Raw genomic sequence first — 23526 nt, 5'->3', positions numbered from 1 at the left:
TAGATAATTTTAGATAATCCCAAAATCCAGAATGAGTTAATGGATGTTTGAAGCTCCCTGAGTGCAAAATATGTCCTAATGTGTGTCCTAAATATAACATGTCTCACAAGTTTTACAGATGTGGAAACTGAGTCACATAAGACTGTTATCCATAATTATAGGGTTCTCATATGGGAAAAGTACTTTAGCTCTTAACTCTCAGATCTGTACTAAAGATGAGTACCGCATTACACTTTCTCTTGAATGCTTAACCTTATTTTTATCTCTTCTAGGTACAAGAAGCTCAAGATGAGAAGTTGGCAAAATGATTTAAAGACTTTTAAAGCAAATATGAATGAATAAGGATTAATTTTATTTGTGTGAAGGGAGCATGAGAATGCAACAGTTTGGAGCAGACTAAGTGCTCTAGGACATGGGTGTGGAGGTCCCAGGCATCTTTTCTTTTTACTGTCAGTTATATTTTGGATTTTTAGGAAAACACTTGAAAACTCAGTCTCTAACTGGGTCTTCTCCAGACACAACTGATCCATAATTTATGAAGCAATCTCAAACTTAAATTTCAGTTTTTACCAGTAAGACTGAACTTGTTGAAGGATTTTTGGCGTTGTACACAAAGGAACAAATAAGGAGACTAAAACGCAAGACCAGCCTTCCAGTGTGCCCCCTACTCCCCCTTGAAAGAAAAGGATTTTCAGCTCAACCTTGCACCAGCTGTTACCCGGATTTAGCAGTCAAGAGAGAAATAAACAAAATTAAACAACGCATGCCAGACAACCCCAGTTCCTGGTGAAATCAGGGGAGAGTGCTCCTACTTTAAAAGAAGAGAACGTTCGCGGCACAAGGTGGGGGGGGGGCAGAGAATGATGTGCACAAGCATGACAGATTTGCTAACACAATAACCTTCCTCTGAGCAACAACCAGAATGTACTGCTTTATACTAAAAGCAGATTAAAAAGGAGAAACTTGCTCCAGAGTATACATTGCAAAATCACCATGTGTTTTCTGAAACAAAAATAATAACAAAGCAAACCATCAAAACCTGGTATATACCTTGTGTCTTTCATTGATCACCTTCCTTGGGGTGCTTATTTGGCTCATCCTGCACTCTTGCACTAAAACGTCTAGCCCAATTCTGATACTTCATTTGCTACATTTTTCAACACTGTGTCACCTCAGAAGAGGATCATCTCTACTCTACTCTAGGGAGTGCACTTTTTTACAGGGCTTTCCTGGTACAGGAACCTGCGCAATTTCTTGAACCACTAGAATTTTCAATTGGAGTACAAGCTCCCATTTTATATTTTTAATTTTCCTTGCCCCACAATCTTGGGACTACATATAGAATTCCCATTGTTGTCTTCTGTGACACTTTGTTGTGAATACTACTATTCATTTTCATCTGGATCATACTGTAAATCTGATCTGACTCGTAACAGCTAACTACAAGAACTTGAATACAGATTTAAAAGTCTCTTCTTTGCACAGTTGCTTTTCTTTTTGAAGGTCCCTCCTGCATTTTCTTGTCCTTTCTGACTCCGGTTGGGCCTGGGCTATGCTGCAGGGCGGATCATCCATCAGAGCTCCAACATGCCAGCAGCATCTGGAAAGAGATTCAAACCCAGCAAGTATGTCCCTGTATCAGCGGCTGCAATCTTCCTAGTAGGATCCACCACACTCTTCTTTGCTTTTACGTGAGTCAAGAAAATATATAATATTTGGGGAAGGGGGGAATGGATAGACTGGGCTGGCAGTAAGTGTAGAGGCTGTTAAGAAAATCCAGTACTCCTGGATAGAAAAAACCAGCCCTGTACTCATTTTTGTTATGCTGACTTTACAGCAATGGTAATCTGAATCGGGGCACTCAGAACCCACTGATTTGATGGCTAATTTTGTTTAGCTTTGTTGAACTTTGCAGTCATGTTTATGGTCATATTAAATATAAGTTTAAGGGGAAAGGTATTGGTTGTATATGCACTTGCTTTTGCTCCTACGTGTTTCTCCGAAAATAAGACACCGTCTTATATTTATTTTTCCTTAAAAAACCCCACAGTGGCTTATTTTCAGGGGATGTCTTATTTTTTTATTATGCGTCCAGCCTCGCCTCTTCCTTGGGGCCCTCCAGAATTGCGCCTATCACTATGTCTTATTTTCGTGGTATGGCTTATATTGCGCAAATGCTTAGAAATCCTGCTATGGCTTATTTTATGGGTATGTCTTATTTTAGGAGAAACAGGGTACAATATAGGTGTGTGGAAACAAACCAGGAAGCCAAAGTTAAGCATAGTTTCCCATTATGTGTGAAGTGAAGTTGGCTTTAGACTCTGGAAGAGGACTGCCAGAGAAGCCATAGTTTTCAGTTAGCAAAGAACCAACATGTGAGTGTATAATGCTCGGGCATATCCTGTCTTACTAAAGCAGGATTTGTTTGTGCAAACCAGGCCACCACATCTTGCTCACTTGCAATGGCCAAGGTTTCACTTCAGTTTTCCTGTGGTGGATGAGTGCCGTTCCTTTAATTTAGGGACCTATCGGAAAGAAATGTAAGTGGAACCCGGATTAAAATGCATATCTAGTAGATAAAATAATGTTTCATTGTGCAGGAAAGCAGGAGAGCTTAGTTTGGGCACAAGCACTGAGGTTACTGTATATATTTGGGTTCACAATTATACCTGCAATGCAGAGGAGTGATGTCTTTTGCCATGGTGGATAGGGTAATTTCTGCTGTTTGTCTGTCAGATAAAAAGGGAAAGCTTGTTCAGCATTGGGAGGCCTATTTGTAGTCAAAATAATCAGATATGTTGACTGTATAGAGTAATATCTGTTAAACATAACTTAATTGAAGGCTATGAGACCATTAAAACAGCCTAAATAACTTGTCTGGTTGTTGTTTATTTTATTTAACATATTTATATGCTGCTTAATTACCAAAGTCTAAATGGTGTATATAAAAATTCTACAGTGGGTAAAATCAATTACAATTAATTATAAAAACCGAAAGCCTCCTTACCTTCAAAGTTGTCAGTTGTGTTTCAGAATCTGTTGCTGTGAAAAATGTTCACTGATATTTCTAAAAAAGAATTGCAATAGGCAATCTGAGATTGTGAATGGCATACAACAAAAACATCAGTTTCTGTTGAACACATGGTGATTGGGGTTTCCTTATTTTGATGTTTATTGATGTGGCTTCAGTGAAAAACATATTGGGCAATGTATGCTTGTCATACAAGGACTTTGGATACTTAGGCAGGAAAATAAGCCACAGGTGGGATTGTCTCATGAGCTGTTATCCTGGTTTACCATTGAGGTTGTTATTGGTCTTTATGTTAAATAATTGCAGTGATGTGTATGGAAAAAATGGCTAAATTGTGCACACTTGAAGGAATAATTTTATGCAATTTATGATTTAAATACTTTTTAAAACATTTACACACACACACACACTGATAAAGCTTTCCATTATGGCTTTTTGTGAAGTCAAGTTGAACTTAGTAATGTAAAGGGCGAAAAGAGTGATTTGTGCACAGAAATCTTTGCTCATACAAAATAGGATTGTTTAAAGTGCTGCATAGCAGAAAGTTTAAGTTTGCTAGCACATTGCCTCTGGATAAATACCGTAAATATACTACTTCTTCACCGGGTGGTATAACAAATAATGCTTGAGGAGGCTATCTTAGAATCACAGAATTGTGAAGTTGGGACCACATGAGTTATCTAGTCCAACTCCCTGCAATGCAGAAATCTTTTGCCCAGCATGGGGTTCAAACCCACAACCCTGGGATTAAGAGACTCATGTTCTACCGGCAGAGCTATCTCAGCAGCTCGTAACATTGGTGATATACCACAACTGTTAGCAGCCCTTGTCTGAAATGTATGAATCACTTCCATGTGATGTGCTTGAATTCCATCAGTGGAATCCTTTGAGTTACTCCTCTTATTTAATACATAATCAGTGAACTTAGTAACAAGAAAGCAATTTTTGATGGAATTTATGGGGCTGGTTGTAACAGGTATGTATTTTCAGATCCACAGAAGGTACTCATAAAAAGTAGTAGTTAAACTTTTTCCCCACCATGAGTACGGTATAGGGTACTATAGAAGCATTCTGCAGAGAACTACAATTGTATTTACTGGATGTTCCTACATTTTGTAAGCTGGAAATATGTATACATATTCCAAATACTACTTCTGTCTAATATGTATTCAACAGGGTGTGAAATGCTCTGTATAGTAAGAAATGTAGCATCCCAATAAGTGAAGAGAATAATGTATTTCTAGTCTGAAGCATAGGATGTAAACATGAAGCACAGCCTTTTCTGTGATCACTTGAACACTTGAGTGGCTTGTTCAGAATGAAAATTCAGTCAGTTAATTCTAGGGCAGTTGAAGTTGGCCTGCTTTATAACATTTTAAAACTGAATCATAATTATCCTTCTCTTCAAGAAGGATTGAAGCCCTCCTGACATTCAAGTTTTATTCAGTGTCATTTGGGGTAGGAATTTAATGTCATTCTCTCCATGCTCCATGGCATTTCTGAACATCACCTCTATTTCTGAGGGATGCTTCTGCCTCATAATTGAAAGTTACACAAGCACCATAGCTGTACTCCTGATGTTTAAAGACTTGTTAACATGTAGTGTCTGAAGCATACTTTTAAAAATACTTCCCAACATGCATCTGAGATGGGCATGTAGCATTTTCACATTGTTGTAGGAATAGGGGTACGAGTATAATAGTTTCTTTCAAAAGTGATGCAGGGTGTTACTGAAGTGTAAAGATAACTCCTGCATCTTCATCATTTAATTTCTCATTTGATTGACTGAAGCTGATTCTGTACTTATTCCAACCAAGATGTCATGGGTGTGTGTTTGAAGAAATAATAATACAAATAATAACTATTATTTCTATACTGCTTTATATTTTAAAGAAAAAAGCTCAAAGTCAAAGGGGTTTACAGCACATTAAAACATTGAGTAAAGCTATTCTGAATAAGACAAATTCAAGCCTCATGGAAAATATTTCCGATCCTTCTGTAAGTAACATTTTGTTTTCCCCATATTTATACAGTAATGGTAAAGGGACCCCTGACCGTTAGGTCCAGTCGCAGACGACTTTGGGGTTGCGGCGCTCATCTCGCTTTACTGGCCATGGGAGCCGGCGTACAGCTTCCGGGTCTTGTGGCCAGCATAACTAAGCCGCTTCTGGCGAACCAGAGCAGCACATGGAAACACCATTTACCTTCCCGCTTGCACTTTTACCTTATCTACTTGCACTTTGACGTGCTTTCAAACTGTGAGGTGGGCCCAAACAATGGGAGCTGATTAGCAAGCCCTAGGCTCTGGTTTAGACCACAGTGCCACCCGTGTCCCATTTATACAGTATACTCATTTAATTTTTATAGCTGCCCCATAGCAGAAGTGCTCTAGGAAGTCAGTGTGGTGTAGTGGTTAGTGTCAGACTAGGACCTGGGAGATCAGGGTTCAGATTCCCACTCAGTCATGAAGTTCACTGGATGACCTTGGACCAGTCACAGCCTCTTTGTTTAACCTACTTTACAATGTTGTTGTAGGGATTAACTGAGGAGGAGGGTGAACCATGTACTCCTTGGAGAAAAGGATGGGATGTAAATGCAATAAATAAGTTATTCTGCTTACCTGCTTAAGAAAGCTGGAGGGTCCAGACAGATGGAGATATTAGTCACCAACCTGGCATTCAGAGATCTCCACATGGTCACAGTTTGACCTGCGACAGTCACAAAATGTGCCTGACACCTGTGGGTTTTTGAACACTAAAAAACAAACAAACAAAACAGTAATTAATACATTGATGATGATTAGTATGAGCCGGCATGTCAGCAGTGGTCCTTGGTGCTACATGGTTTCCCATTCACAATATGATGCAATTCTGCTATCCTGTGAAGAAGGCGGAACTATTGTTTGGCTGCTATAGTGTTCATTTAGCTGAGCTCTGCAGTACACACATATAATTTAGCTTTCTTTCACTAATTTATTTGCTGCTTGTAGCAGACATGCTTAACCTTGCAGGTTGCTAGATGCAAGATTCTTGAATGTGTGCTTTAAAGCTTCATTTTGGCTAAAAGAATTGGAGCAAATATCTCAGTCCAGTTCCAGCTGTTGATTAAAAGAGAGCCTTCTAAGTCTGAAGATGTGACTCAGTATATTTGGCAGGCAATAATAGCTGAGCTTCCAAGAAGCCTGTTATCTACAGTGAAAAACATGATTCAACAGATCTTGGGGGTGTGTACATTCAAGAGTACTTGAAGTTGTTTTTCATGATTATTTGGTAAGCAGTTGCATGAACCCTCCAACAACTATGATTGTACAAACTTTAGTTTGGGATATGGCCCTGAGAATCTGCACAGTGAGTGTATAGTATTGTAAATGCCGATTGCTCTTTTTGCAGAGTAACAGCATGAAAAAACCTTGTTTTTCTAGTAGGCATATTTTGCTGTCTTCAAAATATCTTACCTTGTAACATTAACCATTAGCAAAATATACAGTACAGAGATTGATTGTCACATTCAAGCTTATTAACCATGCAGGCATTCTCTTGGCCCTGGTGTACCTTTCTTGATCTCTAGAATACATTCTAGCTGAACTTCTAATTTATAGTTTAAAACAACATTTAAACATTTTGGGTAGATATGACCTCCTTGACTTTGCCTTTCAACTTACTTTTTTAACTTCCTTTTTTGGGAAGTTTCCTCTTTTTGAAGTCAAATGTGACTGGGTTCAGGGGTTTTGTTTTGCTTTGCTTTGCTTTGCTTTTTTGCAGTTGTCTGTTTATATATACATTGTATTTGATAGCATTATGACCACAGTTCCCAAATGATTCAACTACACTTGCACCAGGTCCTGGGGGCCACTCAAGATTAAGTCCCCAGGGTCATCACTCATCTGTTCAGTTCCATTACCTGTTGTTCTAAGGCAGAGTCATTTTGAGTATCTAGAAACAAATATGCACCTAGTCCATGTGAGGATAATGGTAGTCACCTATTAATGCAGCATTTCCTCTTTTAGATGCCTCCTTGATTTAATTCTCCATTGATTTCTCATTCTCCTTTTCAAGATCACTGAGCATTTTGGTCAGGGGGAGCAACAGCATTTCTCTAGTACTAAATTACTTTTTGAGGCTCAATATCACTACCCACAACAACTTTAAGGAAGAATCTGTGCCTTTGGGGATTTCCAGCTTATTGGACTTTATGTACTCTTTGGCGTACAGAGTGACACCACCTCAGTAGGTCCCATCCTGTCCTTCCTATAGGGTTTGTATCTAGGGATAACTGTGCGTCATTGGTTCTGTCCACTCCACCAGGTTTCTGTTATGCCTACTGTTATGTCTGGAGCTTTAATCCTAGAATAATAGGCAGGTAGGATTTTAGAATGTAAAATTTTAGAAGTGAAGTTTGAACTAGCCTATCGGGTGTGTCTCTCTCTGTGCTTGCCTGCTTGCCCCTCCCAGACTCCAGGCTATATACCGGTATCCTTTATTCACACCCTAGGTCACACCTGATAGGCTGGTTTAAACTTCCCTTCTGGAGCCGGATTGGATGGTTCCAACGGCCAATCAGATTACTACAATCTAAAATCCTACCTGCCTATAATTCTAGGATTAAAGCTCCAGACATAACACCTACTATATCTGTATTGTCCTCAAAATCCAAGTAGTCCAGCTCATCCATCTTGACTCAAAAGTCTTCTAGCATATAAACACTTAAATTTTGTTGGTTGTATCCACCCTACTTTTCAGTAAATGACTCTCTTTGCTGTCCTCAAATATTATTCAGAGGGTTGGGGGAATCCCTAGAACAGATTAAGAGGGCACAGGATGAGAGGAAAGGGGAAGAAAGTCCCAACGCACAAGCAGAAATCCTTGCACTAATGGGACACTTACTCAGTTGTTTCTAACATAGCATTAAGTGACTGTCTTTGTCTTTTTTTCATTTTAGTCTATGGTGCTTGGGTCTTTCTGAACTTCTGTCATGTGCCTCTGCACTGCCAGTACCCATTTAAACAATCATACCCCTTAAGCCTTAGTCCTTGGTGGGAAGATTTGCTTCCATTGGCTTCACCCCCTGCAATCGGTTTAAAAACTGCTCTGACACATTTTATTATTTTAAGCATCAGCAGTCAGGTTCCATCCTTTTTCAAGTGGAGCTTGACCCTTTTGTATAGGCTCAGCTTGTCCTAGACCTAAAACATTCCCTAGTGCCTAAAAAATCCAAATCGTTCCTCCTGACACCACCATCTCATCCACTCATTGATACTGCAAAGCTGTGCCTGTCTAGCTGACTCTGTGTGTGAAATCGGTAGGATTTCAGAGAAAGCTATCTTGAAAGTCCTGGTTCTCATTATCCTACCTCACAACCTAAATTTCACTTCCAGGGCTTCCTAACTACATTTCCTCATTTATTAGTGCAAGCACAACTACTGACTCTTCTCTAGCAGAATACTTTTCATATTTTATTTTATTTTATTTTATTTTGCATCTAAAACAATCATTTTGAAGTTTCTAAGCTGGTTGAGTAACTTTTTCATTTGTCTAAGACATAATAGCTTTTTGTATCACCCGTAAGGAATTTCTAAGAAGTTGAATGTTGGAGGTTTGCCTACATATAAGAAGTTATTAGAAAGTTGGACTCAAACAGTAATTTAGCAGAAATGCAGTAATTATGACTGGCATGATCAGGAACACCGTGTGAATATCCAACTTCTTCAGAGTACGGGCTATATTCTATTCTCCTTTTGCACTATTAGCTGTTTCTGCAACAGCCAAATGAAACTTAGAACTTCACTAGTGCAGGCACGTCCAACAGGTAGATCGTGATCTACTGGGAGATCACTGGACATCTGTGGTAGATCACTGGCTCCCCCCAAAGAAGCTCAACAAGTTTGGCTCCCCTAGAAATAGGCCAACATTTTTGCCCTGCACCCCAAAAAGCATGGCTTTCCCCCTCCCTAGAAAAAGCTCAATAACTTTGACCTGAACTACTGCCAGCTTTTAACTCTGTGAGTAGATCGCAGTCTATTGGGAGTTGGCCACCCCTGCACTAGTGTATAGCTTGGAGGCCTAAAACAGTTCACTAATGGATATGGAGCTGTGAATGAGTCACCTCTTCATCCCTTCAGTTGTAGCAGGGAAAATGCAAACATGGGCTGGGCATGTCTGTGTCATTAGATGTTTGGGAAGGTTTCTTACCTAGATCTCTTCTGTAGGGAGAAAGTTATAAAATAACTTGGGTTAACTACTGGGATAGGACTTGAGAGTTCCTGTCTGAGTTCTTTAAACATTACCTCCTCTGACAGGGGGGGAATCTCCAGCACCTGCCTGTCTACTTTGAATACCTTGACCACCTTTCATTTTGTCAGTAGCATTCTTACTTGTTTCACCTCATTATCTTTATTTTTTCCACAGTAGAAGGCTTTATCATTAAAATATAAGTATGTGAATGCTAGGTAAACGACATATAATTGATGCTTGGCCTATGATGTATATGCAGTACATAATAACATCTTTAAAAATAATCAAGAATCAGCAACATCATTGTCACTTTCTATCTCACTCTGCAAGAGACTTATTATTCCCATGGTTTTGTCTGGCCGTAAGAATGTTTCTGTAGACATATTGAATGCTAGTAAGCTTTGGGGTGTGTACACATATAATTTTTTGAATGTGTTCATTTATCCTTTTGCTGTGACACTGTTTATCACTGTGACACCTGGACAACATTGCTCTAGTCTCATGGAACAAAAAGGCTCCATATCATGTTCTTTTGATTCACCAATAAGCTCAAGTTTCTATCCTTAACTCGTATAGGAAATATCAACTTGTTTTGTATTCTCTTTAGATACATAGCAAATTATTGTCTTCCCAGCTTTGGTGTGTTTGCATTGCCTAATTCTGCTGTTCAGAATCCACTGACAGTACTTCCCTGCCTCTAGCTACCAGCCCACCATTAATGATTCACAGGCCTGATGCCAGTAGGCAGGGGTTGTTGAGTCGGTTTTTAGCTGCTGCTTCAGCCTCTTTTTGGCCTGCATTGGAGATTAAGACTGTGTTCTCACTGACCCACAAATGAAAAGAGTTGAACTGGCCTTTGCCTTATAGATATTTTGATAATGAGGGGGAGGAGAGGAAGACTATATTGGGAGGGATGCCTCACCCTTCCCTGCTAATGTAATATATGCCCCTTAGATACCCTTAGTGGGCTCTGAGCATTCTGTCAATTGGTTTACTCCATATGTCATTTTTTTAGAGGTAGCCTTGCATTTCCCTTCCCTGCTCTTTGCTCCTGCTGCCTAAATCCATCTGTTTATCTCAGGCTGCTCTGATTGGAGAAAGAAGGACAGATGCTGCCCTAAATCTATGGGATTAAACTCCCAGCAGCAAAGCAGATTAGGGTATTACACTGGCGTCTTCAAGGGGGAAGCCCGCTGGGTCCTGAGCCCAGGCTTTTCTGTGGAAAGGATTCTTCAGTATAGTAATTTTGTCAGTGGGTACCATCTTAACGCGGGTGGCGCTGTGAGTTAAACCACAGAGCCTAGGGCTTGCCGATCAGAAGGTTGGCAGTTCGAATCCCCACGACGGGGTGAGCTCCCGTTGCTCGATCCTAGCTCCTTCCAACCTAGCAGTTCGAAAGCACGTCAAAGTGCAAGTACAGTAGATAAATAGGTACCGCTACAGCAGGAAGGTAAACGGCATTTCTGTGTGCTGCTCTGGTTCGCCTGAAGCGGCTTTATCATGCTGGCCACATGACCTGGAAGCTGTATGCCAGCTCCCTCAGCCAATAACGTAAGATGAGCATCGCAACTCCAGAGTTGGTCACAACTGGACCTAATGGTCAGGGGTCCCTTTACCATCTTAACATTTTCCAACCTCCAAGACTGTGCCTGTGTGTTTGCTTGTGGATTAGTCATATGAATGAGTACCTTGTGCTAGAAGAATTGATCTGCATTGTCCCTCTAAGGAATGGAATTATATGACATAGGTCTGGCTTCTGTCCTAAGACACAGTTGCATGTGAGATATATATATAGTGTCTGTGGCATATTAACTTGTGGTGTTACTAATATTTCCAGAGTTGTAATTAACACCTATTCTGAGCAGCACATAGATACTGTGGCCAGGTGAAATACCTGGCAAGGGTAATGCAAGGGTAAACCCACCCCCCATTCCCATCACTGAATATGGCCACACACCCTGCAGTAAAAAAGCCCAGGGAGGCACAAGTTACAGTCACACTGTTGCTCTCAATTTTCCTGATACCTCCCAGTACCACATACTGATTCAAGGTGGATATTCTCTTCCTTAACTCCCCACCACCACATTCACAGAACCTTCATCTTACTATAGGATATGCAGGAGGCCAAGTGAATACAGTGGTGGGTTCACAGTTATTTGGGTAGTTTGTGTGGCTATCCAGAGTGGTTAATGGGGTGTGAAGTAACAAGTTGCTAAATGCTGATGGTGCATAGCACACTGGCACATTGGATATAGAAAAAAATATCCTCTGCCCTTCCATTGTAGTCGTAATGTTCAGGGCAGGTTGCAGCAGCTTAAAAACATCTGCAAAACATAAAAAATATTAAGGATCAAAATAAGGACCAGCAAATTCTTGGACTAGATGACCCTTGGTCCCTTCCAACTCTATAATTCTAATTTGATACAGGTAGATACTGACCTGCATCTGATTATGGGTCCACTTCAGAATTCACTGCCCTGTAGATCACTTTACTGTACAAGATAGTTGAAGGGCTGAAGCACTTCTTTGTTCCTGTTGTTTAGCATTCAAAAATGGGTAATCCAGCTGCCCACAACCTGGAGTGACTAGCATGCAATACGCCTTGCTGCCGTGCACTTTGAATGCAATATAGCAAGTCCCCCTAGGAGTGACGGGATGAGGTTCTGTCATTGTCAGGGGGGATTATATAGACAAACTGATTAGCTCTAGTGCTTGAATTAAGTTTGACTAAATTGGCATATATTTGCAAAGGGGGAAAGGCAGATTTAAATCATTTTTTCTATTGATTTCCTCTTCATATATTTCCTAACCGATGGTGCATATTTGACCATTACATCATGCTAATTTACAACTAAATGGAATTTATATGGTTTCTTTCTTGAAACAAAGGATTGATCTTGCACTTACCGGTACCCATGAATGATACATCAAAGTATGTCCAGATAATTAGTGGGCAGAGTAGAGTTGGCTATTTTCATTCAAGTGAAAATGAAAAGCTAATGTTTAGTGAGTGTAAATAATGAAATCTTAGAAATTGTCAAATTGATTTTTAATTTATATTGGAAAGTGTCACTTAACTCAATGTATCAGGTAGAGGCATTGCTATAGTTAAGAGACTAACTGTAGAGCTAATATCCATTTCTTCAGATTAATATCCCAAACTTTCCTGAAAAGAAACTTGGCATTTATATTTTTAAATGAAATAAAATATTGATTTAAATGTTTATAATTTTAAAATTGATTTTTATTTGCGCTTCTCAGTCAGGGCTGAGCATACACTGCACCACTAGATGTGATGAGAGGTGGAATGAAGTGTCCTTCCTAGGATAATACATTACTGGCTGGCATGCTGAACATGAGCTCTCCAAACTACAATATTTTGTTGCACATCCCACTTATTTCTATGTAGTGCTCAAACAAGTAAAGCCATGAAAGTAGCAGCCCTGGCTACTTGGTGGGTGGCATGTGCCGCATTATGGAGCAGTTACCATTCTGTATGAAAAGGCCAGTTGCCCATGAAGAGGGCATAGGCACACCCATATCCCACATGGTGTTGCAGGTGTGCCAAGGTTTTCTGTCTGCCAGTCTTAGTTGTCAGGAGCAATTTTTGAGTACTCCCTAATACAATTGGGTGAGGCTGTGCTGCTAAAAGATGCATTGTGGCAGGTATATCTTACACACCTTACTTTTCATGTTATGTCCTATGATTGAGACAAGACGAGGTGAGGGAGTTGCCTGCCTTTCATTCTAAAGATGTCTCAGGTTAGAGCAAATGTAAACCCAGTGTGTCTAATATATAGTAGGACAGTTGCCAGGCCAGGACTGACATGCAGCATCAACACCCCCCCCATGGGAAGCTATGCGAGAGAACCAGTGCAGACTGTTCTGTGCAATCCCTGTGGTGAACTACAATATCTTATTCAGGGTAGCCTCTAAATCTCATCAATTTATATTTGCAAAAAAAAAAATCGGTGTGACAGTTTTTTAAAATTGCTATTTACAATTCTAACATCACCTATAATTACATGCTTGCATAATAAGAGAATTAAAGACTCCAATACAACCTTAGATTTCTAAATTATTCTTGCACCACTATGTAGACAGGGAATAAGGCTGTCATGTACAGAACCAGTTGCAGTTATCTGTCTGCCTATTTAAATTTTTTTAGCCTGATATACATATTTCTTTCATCCAGGCCCTAATCTAAGCCTTATCAGTTTTATGGTGTTTATTGCAAACCACTTCAAAAACCTTGTTGCCCAAAGCAGTATAAATAATGTTTGTTTGGGTTTTTTAAGTTGAAAGCTTTAAAAGTTTCAGAGAATGAAGTTTCTGAGCTTATTTTGACATCACATTTACAAAACCACATCCCTTTCTTTCACTGGCAGCACCTATCTCCAGGCTCTTGATTTGTATTTACTGGTACTAACATAGATTAGAATCCTAATTTGTTCATAGCCATGTGTTAAAAGGATGAAAAAGTGCAGTCTTTCACAAATGTGTAAATGAAAATAATATGTTATGGGGCAACTGATCTGAAATGGATTGACTCAATTGTCTTAAGATACAAATGGAGGTGTAATTCCTTTCTCTATTGGGCTGGGAACATTATTGGGTGGTATCCAGTGTTTGCCAAGTAAACCCACTGAAATCAGTAGACCAAAGCAATTTAAGTTCATTGATCTTAATGCATCTACTTTGATCATCCTTGATCAAACTTTATAGTTTAGTTACATTTACATTCAGATAACCTAAGACGCGGGTGGCGCTGTGGGTTAAACCACTGAGCCTAGGGCTTGCCAATCAGAAGGTTGGCGGTTCAAATCCCCACAACATGGTGAGCTCTCGTTGCTCAGTCCCAGCTCCTGCCGACCTAGCAGTTCGAAAGCACGGCAAAAAGTGCAAGTAGATAAATAGGTAATGCTCCGTTGGGAAGGTATATGGCGTTTCCATGTGCTGCTCTGGTTTGCCAGAAGCAGCTTTGTCATGCTGGTCACATGACCTGGAAGAGCGCCGCAACCCCAGAGTCGGTCAGGGGTCCCTTTACCTTTACCTTTACCTTTAACTTAAGGCTACTCCTAGCTTTTGTGTCTACCTCATTAAAAAGAAATATGAGCTTGCTCTGATACTCTTCTGGCTGTGCTCCATTAAAGTTTTGAATCTAGTGGGCAAATATTTTAGGTTTATCTAACTTTGTTCTAAGCAGACTTTTGTTGTGCCTTCCCTCCTTAACCTGTAGCCTTACTGTAGGTTTTATGTGGGATGTTCTTCTGCATATGGATCTTCTAGTCAAACAAGCTAAACTTGTTTTTCTTTCTTGCTGTGTTCTGGACGTTGACAAATTTGGTTACAGCTGATTATAGTGTGTCCAAAATGCCAAACCTCATAGAGCTCATACACATACTCAAGTAGTGTCTGGGAAATCAGATGTTACTAATGGCACTTTCTTGTTTATGTAAACATTTTTAGCAGTTTTAACTTACATGCTCCATGCTGTGTACATTGAATAGAGAGCAATAACCATTTAAAACTGGTAACTGCTATATATATGTAACAATGATGAAAGTTGCTATTTCACAAAATGTGTTTTATTGTACATGTTCCCAAGTGTTGAAACTATTTTATGCACATTATCTCCATAATCCTTTCAATAGCTCTGCAAGGTGGACAATAATGGTATCATAGTGCATACTGGTAAATGAAGCTCAGAATATTGACTTGCTTTAAGACCATCTAATGAATTCATAGCTAATAATAATAATAAATTTTATTTATACCCCGCCCTCCCCAGCCAAGACCAGGCTCAGGGCGGCTAACACTAAAAAGAAAACAATTGATTAAGATACAACTTAAAAACACGATTAAATACAACATTAAAATTAAAATACAGCCTCATATGGAAGGAAAAAGGGAAAGTAGGGGAGGGGGGTCAAGTCGGTTCCAGGCCAAAGGCCAGGCGGAACAACACTGTCTTACAGGCCCTGTGGGAAAAAATCAGGTCCCGCAGGTCCCTGGTCTCATGAGACAGAGCGTTCCACCAGGTCGGAGCCAGTGTTGAAAAGGCCCTGGTTCTAGTTGAGGCCAATCTGACCTCTATGGTGTTACTATTTATGGACGTTAAGGTCCTTCGTGGAGCATACCGGGAGAGGCGGTCCCGTAAGTACGAGGGTCCTAGACCGTGAGGTAAAATTGGAACCTGGGCCATTCCAACTTGCACTTTACTATACTAACTGCTTGCTTAAACTACCCAGCACTTCAAGTGCACAAATTGAGCTCACATAAATGTGAGAGGTACACATTGGCATGTATAGGAACACTAGTAGCATTATATCATTAAGAATTTCAGCTATGTATGTTAATGGGTTCTTCATCACTGGAGTGAGTAGAAACTAAAAATATTTACAGTACTTGAGCCTCAGCAGAGCTGACATTTGCTATAAATGGGAAAATACCACTTAAATACAACTATTTAAAGCACAGAAGACCAGTACTACACAGAGTTGGGTGATCTCAATGCTATATGATCATGACGGCAGTGGTACATAAGCAGTGGTTCACCTTGAAGAACTTTACACATTTTGGAGTTATCCAAATATTACACCTAATCAGATTTGTGTTGGAAGATGTATCTGTTGTTCAGTGAATAGTTTTGAAGAACTTCATCCACATCTTTGGGAACCAAAGTGGGTGGTATAGGCCATGTGTTGAAATGCATATTTATGTTGTTTTGTTAATTCTTAAGTGATTTAACAGAGTGATGCTTCCACACTGTTAATGGGTTCCCGTGCATGTTTGGATTAATGCTGGCCATTTGCTATGAAGTGAGCAGAGTATAGGCTTTGTAGGATCCCAAGCTACCGGTACCTACATACTCCTTTAGAGGGGGTGTGATCCTGTCCAGAACAGGCAACTGTTCTATCTTTGGGACATGGGAACCACCTATCCATGGGACCTCCCTCTTCCTACAATTCAAACTCAGCCCTCATCCAGTCCATCACCACATTCAGGTACTGGTCCAGGGCTTGCACAACTACTCCTGATTCAGATGTGATAGCGAAATAGAACTGTGTGCCCTCAGTTTACAGATGTCACTTTACTCCAAAACTCCTGATGAGTTTTCTCTTCCATTTGCTGGTTATCCAGGTTTATTTAGGTCGAATGACCTCAGTGCTTTTACTTAAGGTTGAATCAATTCATAGTTAATCTTAAAATGTTAATAGATCTGTTTTAACTTACTTTTTCTTTGTGCAGGTGCCCAGGGCTTAGCTTGCATATCTCCCCAATCATTCCCATTTACAATGCTGTGGTCTTCCTCTTTGTGCTGGCCAACTTTAGTATGGCCACCTTCATGGATCCAGGCATATTTCCTCGAGGTGAGAACTGAAAATTGCCTTTGAAGCAATTTCTATGGCACTGATTGATCTGAAAATGTTTTGATTAGGGATGGCTACTTCCACTCTCCAGATCCAGAGCATAAATTATTGTAATCTGAATAGGCAGGAATCTTCCAGCTCAACAGTGTTTATAGTGTGAATTATGTTGGATGTAACAGCAGGATTCATTATTGGAAGCTATTGCCATATTTGGGAGGGGTGAGGTTCTACAAATTTTGGCTGGCCTTGATAGCTAGCCAAAGGTGTTCTTTCCACCAAACTTGGTATAAGGTGGGGGGGGGGGAGTATTGATTGTGGTGTCACACTACAATTTTTGAAGGCTCTAGCTGTGGGGACAAACCCTGTTCTCCTGCCTAGCATCAAGATGAGTGGGAGTTTATTCCTGTCCAGGGATCACTCAGAAGACCCTGGTATCTTACTGCTTTCAGAGCTTCTCCATGGCTTATTTACAGGACAGCCTAGTATGTAGCAACTCACTGGTAACTGTAGGTGGTAAGGCTCATTCCATGTAGGCAGCTGAGTGAGCTAGCAGAGGAGAGATGGATTTTTCCACTGCTGTTCTGTTTTATGTACTGGCTGAGAAGGAAGGGAAGCCAATCCTTTAGCTCTGCCGAGCCTATGGGTGCGTTCTTGACAAAACAGCTTTTTTTACAAGCCTGCTAAGAAGCTGGTGTCCTGGGATTCCATAGCAGACACCACGCAGAACGCTAGACTCCTAGACTTTAAAAAAACACACAGCAACCCTGCAAGCTATTGTGGGCTTATTTACAAAATGGATCAAGGGTCAGCATAATCCATCCCCTTTTCTCTAAACTTGTGAGGGGATAGGGTGTCTCACCAGAAGCACAAAAACAAAAAGTCAGTGCTAAGGTGAATGGGTTTGTGAAACGGGGGGGGGGGGGGCAAGGACATGTTGGACATGCTCTGCACGTCATTGGATTTTATAATTTTTTCTTGGTACTTCAGCTGAAGAAGATGAGGACAAGGAGGATGATTTCCGAGCTCCATTATACAAGACTGTGGAGATAAAGGGTATTCAAGTGCGCATGAAATGGTGTGCAACGTGTCGCTTCTACCGGCCCCCACGCTGCTCTCATTGCAGTGTCTGCGACAACTGTGTGGAGGTAAGAGACTGGGAAGAGAAGGGATGTGTTGGAATTGCTTGTTGGATTGTTGATAATGAACTTAGGACATTCTGTAATTTTTGAGATCCAGTTCAATAACTGTTTGGGCTGCAAGATTCAGTTTTGTGTGTTATAGGTTGGGATAGACACCTCAGACTTGCATGCTTTCCTTTTTTACCAGAGCCCGCAGGGTCCACACTCCGGCACTTGATACAAAATGGTGGTTTGAGAGGGAGGGGGCAGAATCAATTGCATAATTGTGGGTAAAGTAATCCATAGAAAATATATTCCTCTAGTATACATGTTTGTTTATTTTATATTCATTTTTCACCTTCCATAATGAAATTCAAGGTGATGTGTGTACAAGTGTTTTTAACACATATTGAAAGGCAGGAGAGGTGATGAGGCACCATTCAAATATAATTTATAATCTGCTGGTTGACCACAGCCATTCTACTCTTACCCTTGTTATAGGAGTTGCATCTTCTGTTGTGGAAATGAAAATTGTGGGTGGGATTCAGGTTTCCCAGAGTTTCAAGGGGTTCTACAGGTGTAGTATTGTTTTACAGAGGTGATGTCCTTCTAACTCTGTTCTTTACCCTTTCACTGATAGGAATTTGACCATCACTGTCCCTGGGTAAACAACTGTATTGGGCGGCGCAATTATCGCTATTTCTTCCTGTTCCTGCTCTCACTTACAGCACATATCATGGGTGTATTTGGTTTTGGCTTGCTGTTTGTCCTGTGTCAAGTTGAAGAGCTCTCTGGGATTCGTATGGCCGTCACGTATCCTCTTTTTCTAGAGTGCAAGGAATTCCTTAATCAAATTCTGGTGAACAGTTGGGCTGTTCACCTGAGATAATGCCAACTGTGATGAGTGGTGGGAGGGAAAGGAATCCCAAAAACAAAGTTGTAGGCTGGTCCTTCATGAATTGCTTCCTTGACTTTGTTGACAGTATGGCTGTGATGTGTGTGGCTGGCTTGTTTTTCATTCCTGTTGTAGGCCTTACGGGATTCCATGTGGTCTTGGTAGCCAGAGGTCGCACTACAAATGAGCAGGTAGATATTTTACAGTTAGTTTTTTACTTCACTACATGGTATCTCTGTTTCCCTGACATATCTTTTCTTCTTGCAGGTTACAGGCAAATTCCGGGGTGGAGTAAACCCTTTCACCAATGGCTGTTGTAAGAACGTCAGTCGTGTCCTCTGCAGCTCCCCAGCCCCTAGGTAAATTCTGCTTCACCTAAGAAATTTGTAGAGGCCCTATTCTTTCTTGGAGAGAGAAGAGCTAGATTGTCTTGATTCCTAATGGAGACAAGCAGAAAAGCAGATGAATATTCTCTGGGATCAGTCATATGAATGGTTTCAACAGTGAAGTGGTGGGATGTGGGAAGTCATTGCTCACAGCCAGATCGCACCTTGAACATAGCTGCCAAGTTCTCCCTTTTTTTAAAGGGAAATTCCCTTATGCTGAATAGGCTTCCTCGCGAGAAAAGGGAAAACTTGGCAGCTATGACCTTGAAGTACAGTTTGACACAGCAGCTATAAGCTTCTTCCTCTTGTAGTTTTTAGTAAAGAAAGGGGTTGCTGGCAACTATCTAAAGATGTGGGAGAAAGATTAATTAATTTTTATAGTGGCTGTTTTTCCTGGGATCTGTATGTCAAGGTGTGTCTATACCACTGAATATAATCAGTCTTTGAGAGTGGATTGGGAGTAGTTATCTTCTCCTGACTTTGCTTACTTGAACTATCCACAGAACAAAAATATGTGGTATTCCTGCTTGAGGTGATATGCAAGGCTCATTAACAGTAGATAATTCTGTGATGTTTCCTTGATACCTCCAATTCCAACAGCTCTAGTGTTCCTCACACCTATGTATGTAACTTTAGAGAGAACAGAACTCTATATGACTTTATATCACTACATGTCTGTACTCATGTACAGGTGAAACTCGAAAAATTAGAATATCATCGAAAAGTGCATTTATTTCAGTAATGCAACTTAAAAGGTGAAAACAATATATTAGATAGATGCATGACATGCAAAGCAAGATATATCAAGCCTTTATTTGTTGTAATTGTAATGATTTGTCGTTAGGCGGGTCAATTATAAATGGAATGTAATTAATGAAATGTAATAGCGATGTTTGTTTTTGTTTATTTTTGTATTATTGTAACTATTTGTTTTATTACTGTGGAATTTCCAAAAGAAAGCATTTGTAAAAAATTAAAACAAAAATAAAAATATTAAGTTGCATTACTGAAATAAATGCCCTTTTCAATGATATTCTAATTTTCCGAGTTTTACATGTAAATCATAATCCACTAAATCGCTGCTCAGCATTTATTAGTGTTTCATGTATAAACTATTTCAGCGTGCTCTGTGTTTTGCACTCATCACAGCTGCCTATAAGTGTGAACAGACTACAGGTGTGAAAAAGCTGTTTACTTTTATTACATCAATGAATGTAACTTGTGAAGAAGGAATGCATTACTTACTCCATGATTTGACACTTTTTGTAATTATTCATCTGTTTTGTTTTGGTGACTGAGCTCTCCAGAGTTATCTCTTGGCCTCTAATTTTCTGCAGTTTTCCTAGATATAAGGTATATCTTGTTCCCCAATGCCTTATATCCTTGAAGGATGGCTGTGTTCAGTTTTTAATCCAAGGTTCCTATCCTGAGAAACAAAGGGATAAAAAATGCACCTTGGCTTGTTTTTGTTCTCAACTAGTGTGATCTGTTATAGATCAGTTTGTTAAGTATTTTGTTTAAAAAAATTGTTTTGACAGCACACTTACACCAGGGAAATGTACATTCTCTCAGATATTGTCACATCACTACTTAACTTTCTTCCTTCACTGTGGCAATATGGCCTGTAATGTAACAGGAACTCAAAGAGTATAAAGACACTACTTTGAGTGCATTCTGTATAGCAGGGAGGCGCATAAGGGAATGTACAATGAAACCACAGGTGATACCGGGACTCGATTCTAGAGAATGAGTGAAACTGTGACCTGTAGTATTGCCTTTGCAGTTCTTTGGATACAAATAACTTCATGCCTCAAACATTCCTCAGACTTTCTTGCCAGAGCATGTAAACATCATCATTGCTTCACATGTTTGCAGGAGGCACTGTCTCATCTTTGCTGACTTCCCATGATTCACTAGGTATCTTGGACGGCCAAAGGCAGAGCAGACTGTGTCAGTGAAGCCACCATTCCTGCGACCAGAAATATCAGATGGACAGATTGCTGTAAAGATAATGGACAACGGTATCCAGGCTGAGCTAAAAAGAACAAAGGTGAGGAGGAGGAGAGAAGGTGCTACCCAAGCACTAGCTTTCTCCAGACCTTGATGGTGCCACTGCATTCGTGAGTAGGAACCAAATGAGCCTCTTGGACATCCTTCCCCCATGTTATCACACCTTGTACTTCGTTTTCCCTGACAAGTGAAGGTCTGTTTTCCTCCCATGTGACTATTGCTGCATGAGAGTTGTCCCCTTTTATATCCTATATAATTTTTACTTGCCCTTTCCCTTCTCATCCAGCAACTGAGACATGCACAGTCTACAACTACACTTGCAGAAATGCTAGATGGCTGCAGGTCCTTCTAATAACACTTTCAACCTTTTAGAGCTGGGGACAATGCTCAGGACTTTGGGTCCTGTCTCATTCTTCTGCACTTTGTCTCTGCAGTCCAAAGGAAGCCTTGAGGTGACGGAGAGCCAGTCTGCTGATGCTGAGCCACCGCCACCACCCAAGCCAGACCTCAGCCGCTACACAGGTCTGAGGACGCATTTAACCCTGGCCACCAATGAGGGTAAGAGGAGCATTCCAGGGAGACAGAGGATCCAATCAGCTGTGCACTTCTACAGTGATCTGCCATCAGAGAAGTAGTCTCTGACTGCAGTACCAAGTAGTGAAGCTAGTCAGTACTGAACCGTTTGCAAAAGCCAGTGGCAGCTCTGTGCTGGTATTCACAGCACTGCTGACCATACAGCCGCCTGCTTGCCTCAGTGCTCAGGCAGGTTATTAGAGCAGTTGCTGAGTTGGTAGCTAGGTTATGACCTTTTAGATGTTACGATCATGTAAATATCCAGCTTTAGCTCTTGTCCACATGTGAAGGCTGCTGTCAGGATTTGGGGATTTATTGACTGTTCCTCCCTCTTCTGAGTGTGGAAACGGGGGTTATTTGGAAGGACAGGTCTGTGCTTTGTTCATCTGTCATAGAGCTTATATAGAACAATAACAGAAGGCTAATGTTATTTCCCAATTCACGTAGTTGTGAAACCACCTGCTTTTGCTGTTGCTCTAGTGTTTCCAAAGGGTGTAGCACCTTGAAAGAAAATGTGATCATGGAGAAATGCTTGGAGCTTTCTTTTCTAGTCAGTGCTACTGTTTCCCTCTAGCAGTGCTCAAAATTGAACACCCAAAGGGTCAGGACTACCAAGGTGTGCATGTACAGATTGGAAGCTTCTTGTGTGATGTCATTATTGAGGAAATGTTCCTCTTGCTCCATTTCACCTCCACTCCTGCAATACACCCCTTACCTCCTGACTGATTCCTTGACCTCCATGGTGTGTCCACCTGCCTGAGGCTCTTAACTGGTTCTCACGGATCAGTCACTTGTGATATGTGGAACTTCTGCAAAAGCGTTCAAACCAGGATTGTTGGGAACTCCCCAGGAAAAGCTGTAAGTAACTATATAATATTGCTTGTAAGTATGTGTGTGATTCCCATTTATCTCCACAGATAGCAGTTTGCTAAGCAAGGACAGCCCTCCAACTCCAACAATGTACAAGTACCGACCTGGCTATAGCAGCAGCAGTACTTCAGCTGCACTGCCTCACTCCACCAGCGCCAAGGTAATGAAGAACTAAGGTAGTTAAATATGAAGAGGGGGGTTTTCAGGAGACCATGCAGGATGTGGAGTTGGAAAGGGAATTCTCTTTGAGACTGTGCAGTGGTTTACTGCCTTAATTTGACAATTTCTCTATAAGAAATTTCTCTAGTGTATTGTACAGCTACTATTATGCCATAAATGGAGAATTCTAGCATGGTACAATGTTGGGAATCATGGGGCCGAGAGGGGTCTTTCTTTGGCCAGAATAACCATTTCACCAATTTCAGTTCTCTGTCTCTTCCCATGAACTCCAGTTCCTATTTCCATGCTCCTTACTGCCATCCAATAGTGTGTGAGTCTCACTACCATTTTCCTATTTCTTGATCGCACTGTTTTGTGGTCAGACCTTACCTGCCCAAATTGGTGTACATCTAATAAGCAGTTTCCTGAGGAGCAGCTGATTTAGTCTTGTCACCAGAAAAACAACAAAAAGTATTGTGGTAAGGGTCTTACAGTGGTGGTAAGGGTCTTACAGTGCAATAGTGTGTTGTTGTTTTTTCCAAAAGCAAATCTCCATGAAGGGTCCAGAGGCAATAGCATGAGAACAGGCCTTTTCTGCGGTGGGCTCCCCATTGTGGAATGCTTTCCCCAGGGAGGCTTGCCTGGTACCTTCGTTACATATCTTTAGGGACCAGGCAGAAGCATTCCTCTTCTCCCAGGCCTTTGGCTAATTAAACTATGGCCTTTTAAAGTGTGTGTGGCGGGGTTATTGTTGTTATTATCTGTTACTATGTTCGAAAGCATGCCAGTGTGAGTAAATAAAAAGGTACCGCTGTGGCGGGAAGGTAAACTGCATTTCCATGCACTCTGGTTTCCGTCGCAGTGTTCCGTTGTGCCAGAAG

The 23526-nt window shown here is 40.8% G+C and overlaps 1 protein-coding gene across 1 annotated transcript in view; it reads left to right on the top strand.

Moving 5' to 3' along the window:
* Positions 1-23526, top strand: part of ZDHHC5 (zinc finger DHHC-type palmitoyltransferase 5) — a 50275-nt gene that overhangs the window by 13039 nt on the left and 13710 nt on the right. Inside the window, exons 2-10 of the mRNA XM_035124560.2 lie at positions 273-1691; positions 16513-16634; positions 17622-17779; positions 18393-18565; positions 18736-18838; positions 18915-19006; positions 20951-21083; positions 21478-21601; positions 22534-22646. Of these exons, the coding sequence (XP_034980451.2) occupies positions 1588-1691; positions 16513-16634; positions 17622-17779; positions 18393-18565; positions 18736-18838; positions 18915-19006; positions 20951-21083; positions 21478-21601; positions 22534-22646 (1122 nt within the window). The 5' untranslated portion in view covers positions 273-1587. The remainder of the gene's footprint in view (positions 1-272; positions 1692-16512; positions 16635-17621; positions 17780-18392; positions 18566-18735; positions 18839-18914; positions 19007-20950; positions 21084-21477; positions 21602-22533; positions 22647-23526) is intronic.

This window comes from Zootoca vivipara, chromosome 1 (genome assembly GCF_963506605.1).
Source record: "Zootoca vivipara chromosome 1, rZooViv1.1, whole genome shotgun sequence".
NCBI lineage: Eukaryota > Metazoa > Chordata > Lepidosauria > Squamata > Lacertidae > Zootoca > Zootoca vivipara.
Note: the sequence above shows the minus strand (reverse complement) of the source record. Positions and strands in the feature narration are given on the sequence as shown.